Here is a 20,433-nt window from a genome sequence, read left to right on the forward strand (position 1 = left end):
CCATGGCCAAGGCCAAGTGCATGGGGTTCCACACGGCTCCGTGCCATGTCCTCATGTGGGACACAGTGACCCCGTGTAACGCTACAGGCTGGGGGCAGGGGGCTGGAAGAGCTGCCCCTGGCCTGACGCTGAGCTGGGGGAGGAAGGGGCACGGAGCCCCCAGGAGCTCTGAGGGGCGGGTGGGCTCAGAGCGGCCATGGCTGCTGCGGCCTCCGGCTGGGATGTGCTGTGCCCCCCTGCGTGGCCCTGACGCCCCCCCCCCTCCCCCAGCCCAGGGTACTGGGGGGCTGTAGAGTGAGCAAGGCAGTGTGCAAACATTTGTTCCTGAGAACAACAAAGAGTTTACTCCTACTTACTCCTATATTAACTTGTTTCAACCTCAACGACTCCTACACTATTGTGTTTTCTAACTTGATGACTCCTATACTAATGTGTTTCTACCTCTGTATTCCTATACTACTGTATTTCTGCCTCTGCAACTCCTATACTACTGAGTTTCTACCTTCATACATCCTATACATAAACTGAGTTTCTACCTCTATACTCCTATATTCTGCGTTCCCATTACCCCCGCAGCAAAGCCACCGGTGCTGGAGCCACGGCAGCGTTGCGTGCCCCAGCACTTTCCTGATCAGCAAATAAAGCGGGGTGGAAAAAAAGCAAGAAAAGACTTTGGGATCGTTAAGAGCACTATTAAGCATGACATAAACCAGAAAAATTAATGCAAAGCATTCATCCCCCATGTTTATTTGACTCGGCAATAAAACCTAACAAGCTATAGAGAACTTTCACAAAGTGTTCCAAGCTCTTACTCCTACACCAGGGCACGAAGGAATAAATAATTACATTTAACTCTTCTTGTCACACAAGCGGAGTTGTCATCGGAGATCCAGCTGCTGGCATGGTGCACACATGGGATTAATTTTTGGGAGGGTGACAGCGGGGGGGTTTGGGGAGGTGGTGGCTGCTGAGGCTGGGATGTTCCCGGGAGCCTCTGCTGGGGTCTGCTGTGCTTTAGGCGTCTGTATCAACTGAAAGGATAAAAATAAGTCCCCAAAGTGGCCTTTAGGGATCTGCAAGGGGGATGTCGTTGCTCCTCAGTGGGAGTGAGGGATGGGCAAGTGGGGCCGGGGTGGGGGTGTCCCCAGGGAGGGGGTCATCGAAGGGAGACCCCTGAGAACCCCGAGCTGTGGGGGTGGGGGACCCGCATCCCTGCCTGCATCTGGGGGAGGAGGAGCCCAGCAGTGTCCCATGTGTGGGGAAGGGGACACCCCATCAGCACCCTGGCACACCATGTGGGGCTGTGGGGGGAATGGGGGACCCCACAAGCCCCCGACCCGTCGGAAGGCAGCCCCCAGCCGCACCCCATATATGGGGAGGGGAACCCCATAACCCCCAGACCCCTGGGAAGGACCCCTGCCCTGCATAACAGGCAAGTGGGAGCCCCACAAACCGGGGGAAGGGACAAGGAGGAAGGAGTCCACCCCACAGTGCCGTGGCCCCTTTAAAAGCGGCGCGGCCAGGCGGGGAGGCGTGGTGGAGGGGGCGTGGCCTAGCGTGACGTATTCCCTCCCCCCTCCTTTATCGCTCCCCCTCCCCTCCCCGCTCGGCGCCGTGACGTCGCGCCGCCGCTTCGCCCCGCCCTTGGCGCGGGCGCTCCGCAGCCGTCGCAGCCCCGCCCCCCCCCCCCCGGGCCGCGCCCCCCCCGGCCCCGCCGGGCGCGATGCCGCGGGTCTACATCGGCCGCCTCAGCTACCAGGCGCGGGAGCGGGACGTGGAGCGGTTCTTCAAGGGCTACGGCAAGATCCTGGAGGTGGATCTCAAGAACGGGTGAGCGCGGCCCGGCCCCTCCTGTTCCCCGCCGGCGGAGCGCGGCCCGCCCCGGCCCCGGGCGGCGGCCGTGAGGGGCGGGCAGGCCGCAGGGGTCCCTTGGGGAGTAGGGGGGCGGCCGGGCCGCCCGGGCTCCCGCCGGGCAGCTGAGCCCCAGGGGGTCGGCAAGCCGCCGGGGTTCCTGTGGCGGGGAGGGGGGCAGGACGCCTGGGTCCCCATGGCAACGGGGGGGGACATGACGCCTGGGCCTCCGAGGGGAAGGGGAGGCCGGATGGCGGGGTCCCGGGGGGCAGGACGCCTGGGCCTCTGTGGCAAGGGGGGGCCGGGCGGCTGAGTCCCTGTGGCGGCGGGGCGGGGGGGGGGGGGAGCAGGACGCCTGGGTTCCCATGGCAACGGGAAGGGGGACAGTGCACCTGGGCCTCTGTGGCAAGGAGGGGCCGGATGGGGGGTTCCGGGGGGGGGGGGGCGGGGGGGCAGGACGCCTGGGTTCTCATGGCAGTTGGGGCGGGGGGGGTGGGGCAGGACGGCTGGGCCCCTGTCTCAGTTACTGAGGGGAGGGGGAAGGTCATCTGTGTCCTGCCCCCCTCTGTGGGGAGGGGGTGTCCCACAGGGCTTCCCCCAGGCCCCTCCACACCACAGGGTGAGCACTCGGGGCTGAGCCAGGCATGCTCTGGGACACCAGCACCTGCTCCGCTCCCCCCCCCCCCCCCCCCCCCAACAAAAACAAAACCAAAAAAACCCCAAACAACCAAACCCAACAAACTCAACCCTCTGGGGGGGCTGAGGCCCTGCCTTGCAGCCCCCGTAGCAGCCGCAGAGGTTTGTTCTCAGCCCCCCAGGGTGGGAGGTGTGTGCTGGCATCAGCCGGGGGGGGGGCTGCCTAGCCAGCGCCCCGGTGTGCCGTATGTGTTCTGACCTGTGTGCTGTGCCCGCAGCTGAGCCCTTGCTGCACCTCGAGGGTTTGGTTCCTGCTTCACCAGGACTTGCCCAAGACATTCAAGTGTGGATTTTTCAAGAGAAAACAAATTCCTATTTTTGGTGGGTTTTTTTCCCCAACACTTGAAGCTTCACGAGTGTTGGCGTCTTTACTTTTTACAAGAAACCCAGCTTGAAGTCTTGCTCAGGAAGGCTGAGTGGAATATGGATTTTATTATTATTAGCTAGGCAAGCCAACTATTAACTTCACTTTAGAAGTGGAGAAGAGGCATTTCTCGTAAAAGTTAGCCCCTGAGCATAAAACCAAAAAAGGCTCGTTAAGTTTTAATGCTGGTTGTACTGGTAGGTGGACATACAACAGGTTTATAAGATGAATAAAATCCGTTACTAAAATAAACAACTGTGCACATGTCAGTGTTTTAATTAACACAGCTTCAGGTGGTATTGAAGGTTGCCTGTAACTGGAATATCAGTGTGCTCTGTTTTCCAACCCCACTGTGAACCCTTGAAAGTGCTTTGGGGGGGATGGGGGTGGGGGTGCCTGTCAGTTTTCCAGTTGCTGCATAAGCCTCCAAATTAAACATTTCTGGCTTATGGACAGATGTGGCGGGGGAAAAAAAAAAACCCAGACAAACTTTTTTAGCAGATGTAGAACCGCCAAGTTACATGGCTGATGTGGCTAATGGACTTGTCACCTTGCCTTTATTGAAAAATACCTGCCAAGGACCAGCCCCATCATCCCAGCTTGGCATTCAGGAGTTGTCTGCGGAGTGGTGGTGTGGACACAGGAGTTGACTTACAGGTGCACTTGTGCGGCCCAAACTTGTGGCATCTTAAGTGCAAACAGTAACAGGTATAGAGGGGAGGAGGTCACAGTCTGCCTGGATCTAATATCCAGGCGCTCTGTATGCAGTTTATTCCAGAGCTAGAGTCCTTTTTGGAACTTCACTTGGGGGAGACAGAGTTCAAAAGTTGCCAATAAAGGAAGGAATACAGGAAGCCTAAGGTTAACTGAGTTATCATCCACCTTGCTGTTTGCTGCTTCTGTGGCAGATGGCTTCAGCAGTGGCTTCAGTCCGTATTTCTAGGATTAACTCAACAATTTTGTTCCTTTTTTAGTTTTATATTCTGCAGTTCTTTCAACAGCTGTTGGTTTGTAGTTAAATTAGGGTTGGACAAAAACTGACTTGAGCTCTCGGGTTTTGTGTGTCGCTACTTGGGATAGCCTCGCACTGTTCTTTCTTCAGGGTACTGTGGCGTGCTTTGTTTGCTCTCTGATCCTTTCTCCACGGCTTATTTTTAGTAGTGCTTAGCAAACGATTAAAAATTACTGTACGGTGTTTGACTTGAGACATTCTTTCAGTTCCTTCTGGAAATTTGTGAGCTATTTTTGGTGCTCAGCCGGCAGGAGATTAGTGGTTCGGTATTTTAGCAGTTAAACTGAAATGCCTGAGCAGGAGGATGAAACTGCAATGTGATACAGTGGAGTCCTAAAAGCTTAGCTGGGTCTTGCTTGCCACTAATTGTAATTTAAGCTTGCAATTCGAAGGCTTAAAGTAATGCTGCAATTCCTAATTGTATGCTCATAGTTTTCATATTCTTTTTTCCTACTCAGAACTGCACTGACAACCGGAGCTCTGTGTGGCAGTGGTGTATGTACTAAGCGACCAGAAATTTGGACTTTTCAGCCTGCTTTTTACCTTCTAAAAAAATGCTGAAAGCTAGCTGTAGTAGCTCTAAGATCTGAAAGCTTTCATGGATGGGGACAACAATCTGCAATCTCGCTAGGTTAAAAAATAGTTCTACCTGTGTGCTTGTCTGCCCTGTGTCACCCTGAGCAGCTTTTGAGAATTTGCAGCTTCATCTTTATAAAATACCTGCAAGACAGAGGGATGTAACTTCTCCAGTGGATTGAGGAAGACAGATCAAAACTAAAAGCTTTGGACTTAAGTTCTTCCATCTAGCTAGGCTCAAAGTCTGTATTTGCCCAAGGAGAAGTAATTTGATTCACTTGTACTATCCCCACCAAAATATTTAGTGCTGATTAACTTCAATTAGAGTAATTGGTATTAAACAAAATCAAATTGGTGTCACAACATCATGATACTCAGTACACCTAGATGACAGTAAGGTGACCTATTAATTAATGCCAGTGGATTTTTTTCCCCTTTTGCTAATATTGGGGTGAATAAGGTGAGATTCTAATTTCTTTTTGATTTAAGGTGTCCAGTCATGCTGGAAGAGCAGAGATTCTCAGCAATGTTTGTCATTAGTGCAGAAACTTAGAAGAATCACTACCAAATCTTACATTTAAGTAGTTTAAATCTTGAAATTCAAGTATTTTTTGAGGTTGTAACTTCAGTGACTCATTAAATGAGTGTTTTGTTTCAAGCGGTCTGAAGATGCTTTTGTTTAATAACGCCTTGCTCCTGGCTGTAGCTGCCTCCAAGCAGGACTGGCAGGCAGAGTGCTGCCCGTGCCTCTGCTGTTCCCCTTCCTGGCTACAGCACGGGCGAGCGTATGGCTCCAGCAAGCAGCCCGAGTGGACTGCGAGCCACCTACAAGTTAACTTTCAGGAGTGTTTTTTAGGGTTGGACGCATTGCATTCTTTATTCCAAATAAAACCGGAGCCAGGAATCGCTTTTTTCATGGGCTTCCTCCTCTGCTGCTGCTCATGTTGATGCCTGCTTGCCCCGACCTCACTCATCCAGAGATGCAGGAGGAATGGTGGAGGTGCAGTGTGCTCGTTTTGGGAGCATCTGTCCATATGAAGCAATTGTGTAATATAAAATTCAAAGTGGTGAGGCACTGGAAGAAGTTGCCCAGAGCAGCTGTGGGTGCACCATCCCTGGTAGTGTCCAAGGCCAGGTTGGACAGGGCTTGGAGCAACCTGGGCTAGCAGGAGGTGTCCCTGCCCAGGGCAGGGAGTTGGAACTGAATGGTCTTTAAGGCCCCTTGCAACCCGAACTGTTCTGTGATTCTGTTCTTAGAAAGCTGCCAAACCATCAGCTTGATTTGCTGAGAGAAGAGCATGGTGAGAGTTGGGCATGTCTCTCTTTGGGAACCTGCAAAGCAGTGGCTGAACTGGCACTGCAGCCACAGGTCAAGCTCAGGCAGGTTGCCACTCATCTAAACTTTATGGATTTCTTGTGCTGCAAAGGGTAGGGACAGCAGCTTTGAGGTCCTTCTCGGCCCATGGGACTCGTGCTCTTGGACTCCATCGCATCTCCAGCACCAGCCGTTCGTCAATAGTGGGGAAAAAATTGTCACCTGGGGAATACTATAGAGGTGGGCTTGTGGGCTTTGTGCTGGTCCTGGTGGTCTGTCGTAGAGAAGAGGGTGTGGAACCAGCAGGCTTTGAAAGCAGTGCAGTGGAGGAGCAGCTGAAAGGAGAAAGATGAGGGGTCTGCCTTTTATTTCAGGTATTAAGCAATTTCAGAAAATGACGTTTTTCCTTTCCTTTCAGATTTAAAAACCAAAAAAACCCACCTTTTAGGATGTTTGGTCTACTGGAATTGCTTGGGATGAGGACAGACTCCTGTAGTTTTTTCCTTTTTTGGTACATGAACAGAAAATGGCATAGCTTCACGTTAGCTGAAGTAAATTGCATTGACATTTTTAGTAAGTAGTTTTATGCCACGTATGAAATAGTAATAGTAGGCATTTAAGAGAAGATTTACTTGCACTGCTGTCATATAACAGCAGGTTCAGATTGCTGTAGTTAAGGCTGTGTCAGCAGTTGTGGCTTTCTGTGGTGTAAAATTGTGCTTCTGAAGGTTCTTGATTCGTGTTTTTAGATCACACTGCAATATTATACATATTTAACAGGTGGATCCGTATTACTTTCATTTGTGAGTGGTGTGGACTATGGTTTCTAATGTTCTTTAAATGCAAGTAATCTCAAGGTTTGTATGAGCTTGCTTGTTTGTCTTACAAGAAGAAATTTCTAATTTCTTTTTTTAACTTTTGCTTTTTCTTTTTCCATCAGAGTAATGTCTTATTCTAGAGCTACTTGCATTCTGTGTGTTCCCAGATGAAAAAGAACAACAGCACAGGGTCAATGATAAGCCTTCCCTTTTGGAATGAGCAAAGAGAAGAAAAAATGTTAATGCTTTCCATCACCATTTGGCCAGATAATGTCCTGTTGATGTAGGACCATCTTGGGAGCAGATTCCCATGGGAGGCCAGGTGGAGGAGCTGGTGTCGGACCGCGAGTGCTGGAAGTGCTGCCTCTTGTCTTATGTGTGGTCCGGGTGTCTGAGTGCCTCCCCAAGCAACTTCTGGGTGCACTTCTGGGAAGAACAAATTCAGTGCTGTGCTCTGATTGAATTCAGATATTCCTGTGTTATTCTAGCCTCAAATGTCTGTGCATTTATTGTCTCAAAAGTGCTGGTGCTTACCAGCAGGCACTTCACTGTGTAAGTAATTGCTACTAAGGCGAGATCTCGTTTAAACGTTGGCGCTCACTTGCTCTATTTTTGGAACTAAAGGGAGGAAAGTTGCAATTTGAATGGTTTTATAATGGTTTCAGTTGTTATAAATCAATGACGCTTGTTTCTTCCATGAAACTAAGGCACTTGCATGTGAAAGCAGCCACCTTATTTGTGGTGTTTGGAGTCATTTTTCAGTGTTTCTTTATTACGGGTACCATTATGCAGCAAAACTGTAGCTGCTGGTAGTGCCATGGTTGGGGGAGGTAGTGAGAAAGCTTAAAACCAAAGTGACTTAAAAGAGGAGGAGGCCAGTGTTTTTGCATCAGGGGGTTGTTTTTCTGGATTGCTTAAAACACCAGCAGTCACAAAAATTTTGCCCTGTGGCTTGCTAAGACCTGAGCTCAGGATTACATGTTTTCCTACAGCAGCCAGAGAAGCTGCAGCCAAAAGAGATTCTCAGTTGCACAAAGGGCTGCAGCATCCTCAGCTGTTGCTTGGGTGACTTTGGAGCCTGGATCCGGTCTTGGCAGGTAACTGAAGGAGAAGTGATTTCAACTGCAGGTAGTCTCTGAACTCCGGTAGACAGCACTCTGATGTTTTTTGTTCTCTTCCCCTGACCTGTTGGGATAACGGGTGTCCACACAATGTTAGTTTTTAAATAGGTGTTTAACTCTTGTCTGGTTAGAAATTGCAGGCTTGAGTTTTGCTTCAGTGCTGCTGTGCATTAGCTCTGCAACTGTAAGCAAGTCACCAGCTTGTCCCTGAGCACCAGCTGTAAGAAATTATTTTAAAACCCTGTGCTTGGCCTTTTGGGATCTCTAGCTGACAGGGATTAGGTACTTGCAGCAGCTTGACATTGGCACTGATGCCTGTGGCACCTCTGATGATAAACTGAAAACACTGGCTTTTACCTTTTCAGGCTAGCAGTGGTCTGTAAGTTTTGTCTCTGGATTGTGTTTGGTTTTGGTAGTGAGAAACCAATGCCGAAATATTTCATTTCAACATTCAAATGAACATTTTTTTTATTTTTTTTTTCAATTTGTATCCTTCTTGCACTTGATCTGCTTAGGACTAACAAGTCTGGAGCAAGGCTAGTGCAGCAGATGTTTTCAAACACAAAACTTCGTTCTTCTCTGGACCTGCACCCTGTGCTGCCCTTGCAAGCCCTCTTGGCGGCAGGTGGATTCCTCTTTTGCCCAGGGAACTTGTTCCTCGTTACTGTTGCTGGATTTGAGTCCCTTGACAAGGTTTGGACTTGCCATGCTCTCTGAGATGCTAGGATATTGGAAATACAGTGGGCAGAAAACACTTTCTCAGCAGTACATGGGAAGCTGCGGGTATTTCAGCAGGTGGAAGATCTGTCCTGTTACATGAGCACATGGCTTTTCTTACCCAGACCATCAGTACTGTCCATAGTCAAGAGCAGAATTAGTCTGGTTAAAACAAAATCCCTTTTCCTGACCTGCCTTTGTATTTTCTGTCTTGTTGGACCTTTCAGGCAGCATATACAGACCACTTGTGTTTGCAGAGATGAACGCATATTGCCATTTGAAGAGTAGGAATTAAGATCGCTTCCTGATAGGACCAGGAATGAACCCGGGGCTTTTAAAAACTCAGGATAAATCCTGATCTGTGGAACATATGTACTGCACTATCTGTCAAATGCCAGTTCAGCCTCACTGCCGTTGAGCAAATTTATGGAATTATTTATTGAATATGGTGCAGCACAGCACGATATTTAGTGGGCTTGTGGCAGGGGTAGTGCTCATGGCCTTGAACCCTTAGGTGGCCTTCAGGAGGCTGCCGCCGATGTTGGTCTGAGGGACCGTGCAGCACGCTCTTTGGGCTCCGCAGAAATCTGTGCAACGCGAGTTGTCTTTGAGCGCAGATACCTCCGGTTCGGTTCTGAGTGATTCTTTTTCTCTCCATCTCTTTAGGTACGGCTTTGTTGAGTTTGATGATCTGCGAGATGCAGATGATGCTGTTTATGAGCTAAATGGTAAAGATCTTTGTGGGGAGAGAGTGATCGTTGAGCATGCCAGAGGCCCACGTCGTGACAGCAGTTACGGTTCTGGACGCAGTAAGCACTAACATGCATTTGTATCTGTGGCTTATTTTAAATAAAATATTTTTTGCTCATTTTTTTAAAGAGTAATATAAAAAGAAAATTATATGAAGTTGTGAATAGTGTTGTGTAACTGTAAATGTAACTGTTGATCTGAATATTTAACGTGTTTGTTGTATTAAACTATTTTAACTGATAAATTAATAAACACAATTTCTTGTACCATTTTTATTTTATCATTTTGTTTAACTATTTGAATGGTTTATTTGCACTGTGATGTTTAACATAGATTTAACAAAGACCTCAATGTTTTAATTAAAAGAGTCCTTTGAGGCTAAGATGACTGCCTGTTCCATTTGCTGACCCTGGGTTACCTTTCCATGAGTGGCTCTTTGACCTTTGTGGCCCTTGGCTGACCAAAAAAAAAGGAAGCCATGTGACGACCGCAACCTTTTCCCATTAGACCTGGGTGGTGAGGATCCCAAGGGTTAGAGACAGATGAGATTAATCTGAAATAGGTGCCTGAAAAGCTTTATTCATGTCAGATATTCAGAAAGCCTTTAAGCAACGTAAGTAACATTAGTAAACTGGCTTAATTTGGTTTCTTCTTTCAAACTGTTTTTAAAATAACTTTAAATTTAATTGCATGTTAATCATAGCGTAATCATAATTATGTGCATTGTTTTAATTATGTGCCTGTAGTAAATTTTTTTTAATGCTTTGGATCTTTGTAACATTTCATACAAGGGGGATCGAATTTAGACCAGTGGGTGGGTGAATTTTTAATGTGTTTGCGAACGTACGGGGCAGAAGAGTTTTCGTCTGGGACGTAGAGCGAGTGCTCCATTTCCCTAGTTGAAGTACTGCTGTCTGCTTGTCACCTCCTAAAGGTGGATATGGTTATAGAAGAAGCGGAAGAGATAAGTACGGTCCTCCTACCCGTACAGAATACAGATTGATTGTGGAAAATTTGTCAAGCCGCTGCAGCTGGCAAGATCTTAAGGTATGGGGCCCCTTTCTTTACCCTCTCTCTATTAAAGAGCACAAAGGGTAAAAAAGTTAGCTTCCGTTTCAACAAGGAAAACTGGTATGCACCCATGTTCTTTATTCCTACTTATTAGTAAGTCTGTGTGCTCGTGTGCATACAAGTAGATTTTGGAAGTAATACACACTTAAATCAATATAGAAATGTATTTGCATATGTGAAATCATTAATGTGACGCTGGGTGTTGCACCTGCAGGCTTGGTGTCACTGGGCTGTAGGAGGTTAACTTTTTTCCTTAACACAAACCAGCATCACGTACAGATGTGTTTTATCTTATCTTTAAGCCCTGTCAAAACACGCTTTAATCATGCCAGTGGTAGGATTCACGAGAGATTGAGGAGTTCGCCCTTGTCACTTTGGATTTTACTCATCAACTTGTAAGGTGCTAGAGCTATTTGGAAACGATAGCATCATTCTTGCACAGTCTCTGTTAAGAATTTCCACACCACGTAAAGCTGTTTTAAAGAGAGTTTCAGGGAAAGGACGCTCCCAGAATGAGCAATCGTACAAAACCTCTGCCAAAAGCTGGTGCTTTCCTAAGTCCGAAGGAGTGAAAGGTGATTCTCAGCAGCAGAGGTGCTGGGTAATGCTGTGTACCCACAGCACTTCTGAGTACGCTGGAGGTGGAGTGTTGGCTCGTGGTTGTCTGCATCATGGATGGAGGAGGCAGGACAGGGAGCAGAATTTCAACAGTAGGTGCAGAAAGATAGTGTTTTCTTGTCAAACTTAGCAGCAATGGTTAAAAACATTTGTTCTTACAGGAACGCATTCTTTTATGGTTCTCTTTTAAGGATGTGTAAAATTTGTTCTAAACAAACTTTGACGTAGTAGAAACTGGTCTGTAATTGAATATGTAACACTAGTTCAGGTACGTACCGAGATTCTTCAAATGTCTTTTGTTGTTAACGCTTCACAGCATCAGTAGCTTGTCTTTGCTTCTGGTATTAAAAATTGTAAGTAGAGCATGGCATGATTAATCCTCTACTGGATGCATTGCTTCTTTTGAATAGCTTTCATTTCAGTGTACTTAAGGTGGGAGTAGCTGGGTTGAAAACAGACTGAACTGGGGTTCTGTGCCCCATTTCCATTGCAGCCCATGTCTGCAGTGGCTGAAAGATGACCCTGTCTGGTGGCTTGCTTGGAGCAGGGCAGGACGGCCCTCCCTGATAAACAGGCATTTAGTAATCGAAACAGAGAAGCCAGGGAGCATGAAGTGGGGAAAATGAATTGAGCTTTTACTTGTGTGGGGGTTTCTTCCTGCAGAATGAGAGGTGTTACCTAGGTGGAGGACAAAGGGAAGGAAGTCTGCTTGTCTGTAGTCTTCTTGCCTCTTCATATTCAACCTTTAAATTTGTCATCTTTCCCAAGTTACCTTTGAAAACATGATTTAGAGAGCGATAATTTTCTTTCTTTAATCACTTTCGTAATTTGAAACTTACGTTAGTCCAGAGCATATTCCATATTGGACTCGAGATGAGAGACCTTAAATTACCATTTGGCTCAGAACTACCAACACCGCTTTGGTTCTAATCACACAAACTGTGAAATCATAGCGTGTTATTTGGCTTGCTCAGAAACCTTGCCGTTAGCACTGCGAATGCTCTTTGGTTAAAACCCTTGCTGACATCCATGTGAGTAGAAGAGGCTAAGTGAGCGTTGTTGCAGAAATGAACAGAGTCAGCCTGGAAGCCTGGCTGTGGATTCGAGGGAATGGTTATTCTGTCCTCTTCCTCTAGGATTATATGCGTCAGGCAGGGGAAGTGACATATGCAGATGCACACAAAGGAAGGAAAAATGAAGGTGTGATTGAGTTCAAATCCTATTCTGACATGAAAAGAGCCCTTGAAAAGCTGGACGGGACAGAAGTAAATGGCAGAAAGATTAGATTAGTGGAAGACAGACCTGGATCGAGACGGCGCCGCTCTTACTCCAGAAGCCGAAGCCATTCGAGGTATGTCTCTTTATAACGTAGCTCAGGCCGAGTCTAGCTGCAATTACATGAATATACAGCAGGTTCCAAAACACCCTGGAAGCGTTCAGAGTTCTCAGTACATCTAGTTCTTGAGAATGAATTGGTTACCTGCAAGTAACCAAGGGGAATGAGGCCTCTGTTCAGAGGTATCTTCCTTGGTGAACGTGTGTATCTGCTAGCTAAACACCTGGCAGCGTGCTGCCATTCTTCCCCAGCTACACCAAGTCCGTAGTCCTTGCTGTCTTGCAGGAGAAGGCTGCGTGGCAGGTGGAGCTGCGCATGCAGAATGAAACAGAAGGTGCCTTTGACACTTCAGCTCTGAACACTGTGTTCTGCTGTAAGCACCAGGACTAACAGTTCTTTCTCAGCTTGGAAACCCCCACCCATTCCCTGCTTCTTAGAGATTTGCTGCTTTTATTCTATGATCAAGAGAACTGCTTCAACACACAACATTTTCCCCTTTCCATTCTGGGGTAGAACGTGTTGCAAGAAAACTCAGGCAAGCTTCTACTGTCCATAGAACAGCTTGCTTATGAAATCAAAGCTTTATCCTCGTGTCTCACTGTATTCACTCTGCCTTGACTGGGAAAGTGATTCTCACTTCCTTATTTTAAATAAGGTTGCATATTTTCTTTGGGGTAGCCACTCTGCTCTCTTCCAGACATGGCAGCAGGGGGTGAGCAGTGGGGAGAAGGTTACTCTTAATTTAAGCCTGTAACTATCGGGTAACGTCTCACCATCCGGCTGCTTGAAAGGTGCCTTAATGCTACGGGTTTTGCCCACAGGGAACTGGGGATCACAAGCTCTCCATGGGCATGTGCTAATGTTAAGCTGATTGATTTTTTTGTTCCAGGTCTCGCTCTCGAAGCAGACATTCTCATAAAAGCAGGAGCCGCAGCGCCAGTAGTAGTCGCTCCAAGAGTAGATCAAGATCCAGGTATGTCTTTGTGTTGGAAGAAATGGGGGCTACCCACTTAAATGGGAAGAATCATCCTATACTTGCAGCAGGAGCACTGTTTGTTTTTCTTTTCCCTACCTATTATGCATGCCACTTGAAGTGCTAATCAAATCCAAGCCGCGCTGAAGTGGAGCTGTCTGTTGTCTTTGCGCTTCCAGGTCTGTGTCCCGTTCCAGAAGCAAGAGCCGTAGTCGAAGCAAGAGCCATAGCAGAAGCCAAAAAGAGAAAAGCAGGACTCCAAGTAAAGAGGATAAAAGTAGGAGCCGCAGCAGGAGTGCAGAGAAATCCCGAAACAAAAGTAAAGATAAATCTGAGGGTGCTCTCCATAACAGTGATGAGAAAGCAAAGAGCAGGAGCCACAGCAAGGAAAAGAGTAGGAGCAGGAGTGGGAGTAAGGACAGGGGAGACATGAGGGAGAGCATGAGGAGTAGGAGCAAGGAGAAGAGCAGAAGCAAAGACAGGGAGAAGAGCATTAGCAAGGCTAGAAGCAGGAGCAAGAGCAGGGATGAGAGCAGGAGCAGGAGCCACAGTAAGGATAAAAGGAAAAGTAGGAAGAGAAGCAGGGATGACAGCAGAAGTAGGAGCAGGAGCCACAGCAAGAGTGAGAAAAGCAAGAGGCGCAGCAAGCGAGACAGCAAACCAAGTAGCAAGAAGAAAAGGAAGGACAGCCACGAGCGGTCCAGGTCAGCCTCCAAAGACAAGGAGCATCTAAAATCAGATTCTGACAAAAAGGAGGCAAAAGGTGAGGGTGAGGATGCAGCTGCATGTCGGGTGTCTCGCTCCAGGTCTAGGTCGATTTCCAAGTCAAAACCAAATGTCAAATCAGATTCTCGTTCCAGGTCTAAATCAGTTTCAAAGCCTAGGTCCCGGTCCAAGTCTAGATCTAGGTCTGCCTCTAGGTCACACTCCCAGTCGCGGTCAAGGTCTCGCTCCAGATCCTAACCTTGCTGCAACTGCACTTGGAATGGTTGGAAAAGTCTTTTGTACATGTTTAGTAGTTGTAGCGCAAGTGATTGAAGTAGAAAACATGTCAATGCTGTATATTTTTAACAACCTGATGGTCTGTCTGTCATTATTAACTGCAGTGCTCCCTCCCTGCCATGCTCTCTGGTGCAAGGTTGTTCAGCTCATTTTCTATCCTATAGAAAGGTTCTCTTTAAATATAACTCTTCCTAGAGCACCAAAATTGCCCTGTTTTCCGGGAAGAGCCTTGCAGAGAACGAGCACTGCACCTTGGTGGGTTTATGAGATTTGCAGTGATGACTGATAGGGTAGGTATGATGGCTTCAACAGTCTTTGCCCTTGAATTGATGCCCTTTGATGTATGCCATTTAGTGGAAGTGCTAAGTCTTAAGTTTCATACTACTTTTGTTTCGTATTTTTTGGACTTACAGAGTTGTGAATAGCACAGTCAAAAGGAAAAAAAAATATAGGTACTTGCAGTAATCCATAGGGAAAAGAAGTATAGTTCCATATTCTGGTATTGTGACAATATCCTTGTTTTATATTAAATTTTTTTATTTTATTTTTCCCTGTCTTGCAAAGTACAGTGATTCCTGTTTCCATGAAATTTGAATAAAGACTATTTTTGCTTGATGACATTTGGTGGTGGTTACATGAAGTTGTGTCGTGATTGTCAGTGTTTGATATCCATTGGTGTAAACTAGAATTTGCAGAAGAGTTACTCACAGAGAATGGGATCTTGGTTCAGAAAGCCACTTTAATATTAAAGTGCTGTCATGACACTTTAATACAGTCCAGTTAAAATAACTTGTTCCTCCAGAAACACATAGGTGTTGTTTGGAGCTTTAATGCTGCAGTAAGAAGAATACAGGAAAATGAACCAGAAGCAATAATGAAGGTGACAAGCCTGTTTTCCACTGTCTAATAAATGAAATGGAGTGAGCTTCAGCTTCCATAATACAGGGAAGAAAATTTGTCACCCGCTTAACTCGCTCGACTCAAGTCAACTGAGATCATTGCTTGTCCCACAACGTTTTGGGCTTTGTACAGCTGTGCTGGAGGGAAGCGTGGCTGGCGTGGAAAGTGTGTTTTTCTGCTCTTTGCTTTGTTCTGTAGATCATTAGTTCTGTTTCTTCATTCACACAGTTGGCCTTTCTTACTGCACCTGTGGGAAATGAAGGGCAAAGAAGCACGATGCTTTTAGCGGTGTCAGGCAAGGTAGCACGCTCAGCAGGAGAACACAAAGCTACCCCAGCTGTTTACTTCTGGTTCTTCTTTGATTTCATGATTCTTGATTGCGAGTTTGGGATTTCAGTCACGAACCACGACTTTCCAAATGGGAAGGCGTTAGTTTGAGCCGGGTGGGATGGGGATGTTGACTCCGATAGCGTGAACCAGCCTTTGCTCTGGGCACTGTGCAGCAGCCAGTGTTTGTCCTAATGTCCCCCAAAAATGCAGGGGAATGGTAGCGTGGAGATTTCCTGCCATGGATTGAAGGTTCACGTTGTGTGTGGCCCTTTCCTGGAAGGGAGCTGCTGTACAGAAACCTCGTTTGCTCTGGATTCAGTGTCCAGACGGGCTCTGTCATCTAGCTGAAATTCCCTAGCACTCACTTTCCCAGTCCAGCTTCTCTAGTCACACCCAGAGCAATTTGGAGCTGAGGCTGGAGCCTCACTCAGCTTGTCTCTTCTCAGCATATTTTCCAGGAGTGTTTCCTCCTAATAAAACACCTTTGCTTGGGGGGAACTTTTGTAAAAGAAAAAAAAACCCCAAAACTGCAGGACACGCTTCTGAGGAGCTTGGAGCTTGGAAACACCAAGAGCGGTGGGGGCTGCTCTGCTGCATGTCCCCAGTAACCCTCAGATGTGGGGGGGAAGGCAGGCAGCTCCTAGCAGGAGTTTCATAGGTGTTCCTGAATAATATCCCAATTTTAGTCTCAGGCCATTAGCAAACTGCTCAAACTGAACTTTCTACAAGCTCTTCTGTTGCATGGGTGCTTTGAATGGCTTTTGAACGAAGAAGTGCTGTCCCCAGCACCCTGCTCTGCCTGCCAGCGGTGTTCTGAAATAAAAGGCAAAACACATTTTGTGAGTTCTTACTTGGTCTGGGAAAAAAAAAAAAGTTAGTTACGGCTTTATGAAAATCTTTTCTTTAGCGAATTTCAAATTGCTAACAATACTTCTGATAGCAGTTCTTGCAGCTAGATGTTAACTTCATAGGTACAAGTAATTCTGTGTAATTTGGTCATTTGAAACTTGTACTGCTGTATTAAAAAGATGAAAGGGCAGTAGATCATAAGACTTGCTTTCAACACAAAATATTTCCATAGAGTTTAAGAGGGGTCAGGTCCTGGTGAGTGGCTCAGACTTTATCAAATGTCATATTACTACAGCAGCATGAGAAAGCAATGTGGAAGTGAATTTAATTTCTTTAGAAGGAAAAGCCTTTTCCAGCTATATATATTTAGTGCTTCAACATCTTAGGCACTCATAATAACATTGCTAATCCCTTTTGCTGCTTAATCTTGGTACAGTAGCAAACCAGGCTAGGCAAGATGTTTGCTAATAGGGGATAATTAGCTGAAAAATACCTTTAAGAAAATCTGCAAATGATAAAGTCTAGGCTAAGACTTTAAAAAGTAACTCTGGCTTTTGCCATCTGGCTGCCAAGGCTGCTCCTAATGAAGTGAGCACGGCTTTAGTGAGCCCTCAGGGAGAAACATTTCTTCCCTAAATACCTGAAGACAGGCTTTTGGAGATGGAGGTACATGGAAAACTTTTGGTTGAGGAGTAAATCTGCGTTGTGTGCAGCAAAGGTTGTTCCCTGCAATGCTCAAGGTTGCATGTGTGAGCACCTCGGGTGATGCTGGAGGTACAGGGCCAGCACCTGCCCCGCAGGGAATTCTGCGTGTGCAATGGGGTGTCCGTGTCATTTTTTGATAGAATTAACTGTGATGTCCCTGCTTTTGTTTTTGCTGTTTTCAAAGCAGGTGATTGATTGTTGCAAGCAAATTTTCAAGGGGTGGAAAAAGTAGGTTTTGATTAAAAAGGCATTTGAGGGTTGAGCAGCCCAGGATCTGTGCCCAAGTCTCCGAGTACTTCTGTATCAGGAGGAGCCTTTGGCAGCTCTTAACCAAAACCACTTCAGATGCACCTAGAGCAACTATTTGGAAGCACTGTTCTCGATTCTGGTGCAAACTTGGTCACCTATGAGAGGCAGGGTCTTCTGCAAAGCTTGGGGTTGCTTCCCTGCACTCCAGGCTCCTGCTGCTCAACAAACCTTGCTGCAAGGCTGTGATCCAGCCGGATTTGTTTTGAACATGAATAACCCCAGTGAAGAGCTGGGACTCGTCTCATGTCCGATATGAAGCCTGTGCTTAAAACACTTGTGTGATTTAGCTGTGCATCTCCCATGCTTTGGTTTACCCCTAAATGTGCCCAGATCTAAGTGGGAGTGACCCCATTACCCCCGTCCCCAGGCCAAGCCGCTTTCTCAGCCTGCTGGGTCCTTTTTTTGGCTGGGTTGAGGCTGCCACGTCTCCAGCTGCTCACATGCAGTTACAAAGCCAGGCACCCGGCTGTGCCGCCACACATACACCATGTAGCTACAGCTTGTGCTGGGCACCTGCTCAGAGAGGATGTGGTAGGAGCAATGCGGGGATTTCATCAGCATCAAAGAGGAGATTTCATCAGCTGTGCCCATCAGGAAGGTGAGAAATTAAACCCTCGTCCCAGCTCTGGACTCTGGCCCTTCCCTGGGCATCGAATACCCCAGCGCCTTTCTGCAGGAAGGTCCCAGTGCTGGCAGCAGGACCAGCAAGTGGCTGGGTTGAGGCTTTGTGCCCCTGCGTCCTGCTCTGGGGGGACCTGGTGATGCTGCCATGGGGTGGAAGAGGCAGGTGTCCCAAAACGCGCTGAGCTGCTGAGCAAAGCAAGCTCCAACACCCTCACCCCACCTCCTCTGTGATCTCGGCTGGGGCTGTCTTCCTCTGCCGTGAAGGCAGCTTCTAGTGACGCGAGTTGCACGTAAAAGATGTTCCTGCCACCGGTTACAGGGAGTATAGAGGTTTGTATTAAGAAAATAAAAGGTGTTTCCTGCACTTCCTGCCTTTGTGGGTGGGTGACTCCAGCCGTCACCGAGTCCCCGTGGGTGCCCTGCAGCCCCCTTGTCCCCTGTGCCCTGGGCTGGCCTGAGAACAGGCTCCTCCAGGGACGCAGCCATGGCCCCCACCACAGCCCGGTGGCCCAGCTGGAGGCTGAGATGATGACAGTCGTTGCCTTCAGCCTCTCTACCTGCAGGTGCTGGTGGGCTCTGTGTGTTGGCTTGCAGTCCTCAAACCTCTCCTCATCCCTGTGCTGTGATCTCAGCGTCTCTTCTTCTTTTCCAGGACTGAGACCCCCTCCCAAACCATCCCTGCAGGCTGCTGATGGCTGAGATGCTCCAATGCTGGGATGCTCCAGATCACATCCCATCCCGAGAGCACCACATTGCACCCGCCCCCCTCCCCCCCAACCCGCCAGCATGTTGGCCCCTTCCCTGTCCTGAAAGTGCTGCTTCAAGCTGCAAAGCCCTCCAGCACCAAGAGGTCTGAAGCCTGGGGGTGGCACATCCACTCCCAAATCCCCAATAATCAGCATTTTAAAAAGGCAAAACAGCAGCACCAAAAATGCTATGGTTCACACAGAGCTGGCCCTCGCGGGAGCACAGCCTGGTAAGAGGAGCTGCTTTCCCAAGAATTTTGGGTCCGTGGTGCTAAATTCTTACCTGAATTCGGCACCTGCAGGAGGTGGCATCCAGCAGGATGGCGCTGGAAGGGCGCACATTGTGAGTCTCTTGGTCTCTTTTTTTTTTTTTTTTTCTTTGCTAATTCTACCCTTGCTCAATATTTTGTCCAAGAGAAAAGGGAAACAATTTGAGGTATGTCTGGAAAGCGGAAAAGAATAGGAAGACAGGCATTTCCATGGCACCTTCTCCTTTTGCTGCATAATCCCGGGTGCCTTGGAGGGGCAGGGGTGATGCGAAGCCTCAGCCCGCTGCCCGCACAGAGCGTGCCTCAGTTTCCCTACCTGTGGGATGGAAATATTGACTCGGGTCTGTTTGCTCTCGGGTGATGGGTGTCATCGCTTCCCCACCAACCCTTTGTGGGAACACTGCGGTGCTTTACTGCCCGGTGTAGCGAAAGGCCTAGAGAAGGGCAACTGCCCCATGAGCGTGGTCACCCTCCTCGGCAGGTACCGCGGCTTTCAGCCCAGGTACCTTTTTGCACCAGATGCAAGGCCTGGGGGTGTTGGAGCAGGAATTTCCAGGGGTAAGGACATTCTGGGCCATCTTATTGCCACTAATTAGGCTGAAGGTAAGTGCCCCCTGCAGCAGGGCAGCAGTTGCACCGGGTGTCTGCAGGGATGCAGGTCACTGTGCCTGGCACGCCTCTGCCACTGGCAGCGATGGGCACATGGCTCAGCTGGGTCTCGGCTGTGTAATTCAATGTCTGTTTCCATCTCCTGGGTGTCTGATCGTCACCAAGTGAGTCTCCCCCACTAATTTTGCATACAGGTGTAGGTTTTGCATCAAAACCTTCGGCTCGTGTGGCTTGGTGGTGCCGGCACAGCCTTTCCCAGCCTGGAACTGCTGCAATCCCGATGCTGCACCACGCGCTCGGGAACCTGCAGGGCCTTAACTGGCAGCAGTTGTGCAGCCAGTGCAGTAATGGTGGTAATAATAATATATAATAATAATATATAATAATAATAGTGATAACATCATATGGCTAGAGAGGAAGAATCAGTGGTACATCTGCTATAGTTCTGCAGTATTTCCAATCGGTGTTTCTGTTTGAATAATTAAATGCAAGAAGCCAGCTTTAGGCTGGAGATACCTACCCAGATGCACTAAAAAACAGCCCCAAAGTCTGATTTAGGGTTGGGATACCCGTTTCATGGGGCAAATGCAACTTGTGGATGAGCTCTGAGGAGGGAAAGCAGAAAGTGATGGGGCAGGCTCTGTCAAAGGGATCGGTCAAAGCAGTGAAAAGGGCAAGAAGCCCCGAGATAGGGACCCCTCTACAAAACCTACCTTACTACAATTAACACCGAAGTATGAGTCTAAATACACATGGATAGTTCAGTTATTTGTAAACTCTTCCAGCTCTTCAACATCCCTGTAAACCTGGTCCCAGTGGGTGCTTAAAACACCAGCCGGGAACATCTGCAGAATTGGGGTTTTAGCTGGAAC

General features: G+C 47.9%; 1 protein-coding gene across 3 annotated transcripts; it reads left to right on the top strand.

Annotated features, from left to right (window-relative positions):
- Positions 1-1,670: 1,670 nt before the first annotated feature.
- SRSF4 (serine and arginine rich splicing factor 4) lies at positions 1,671-14,840 on the top strand. 3 transcript variants are annotated; one of them, XM_080379651.1, is made up of 7 exons: positions 2,540-7,184; positions 7,625-7,729; positions 9,137-9,279; positions 10,155-10,267; positions 12,046-12,260; positions 13,135-13,218; positions 13,398-14,840. In XM_080379651.1, exons 1-7 carry the CDS (start codon positions 6,943-6,945, stop codon positions 14,179-14,181), a joined length of 1,686 nt encoding a protein of 561 aa, XP_080235777.1. In that variant the 5' UTR covers positions 2,540-6,942; the 3' UTR covers positions 14,182-14,840. The 3 variants fall into 3 exon arrangements, with proteins under 3 accessions (XP_080235778.1, XP_080235777.1, XP_080235779.1); XM_080379652.1 differs by lacking the exons at positions 2,540-7,184; positions 7,625-7,729 and adding an exon at positions 1,671-1,830; XM_080379653.1 differs by lacking the exons at positions 2,540-7,184; positions 7,625-7,729 and adding an exon at positions 9,587-9,833 and having other exon boundaries at positions 9,139-9,279.
- The last annotated feature ends 5,593 nt before the right edge of the window (positions 14,841-20,433 follow it).

This window comes from Falco punctatus (assembly GCF_963210335.1).
Source record: "Falco punctatus genome assembly, chromosome: 3".
Classification (NCBI taxonomy): Eukaryota; Metazoa; Chordata; class Aves; order Falconiformes; family Falconidae; genus Falco; species Falco punctatus.

What these genes read in the sequence shown, in the direction of transcription:
- SRSF4 (XM_080379651.1), top strand. Translation starts at nt 6,943, where the DNA reads ATGGGAGGCCAGGTGGAGGAGCTGGTGTCGGACCGCGAGTGCTGGAAG. An exon ending in CCTGGATCCGGTCTTGGCAG is followed by an intron (nt 7,730 to 9,136) that starts GTAACTGAAGGA and finishes CCATCTCTTTAG; the next exon opens with GTACGGCTTTGTTGAGTTTG. An exon ending in AGAAGCCGAAGCCATTCGAG is followed by an intron (nt 12,261 to 13,134) that starts GTATGTCTCTTT and finishes TTTTTGTTCCAG; the next exon opens with GTCTCGCTCTCGAAGCAGAC.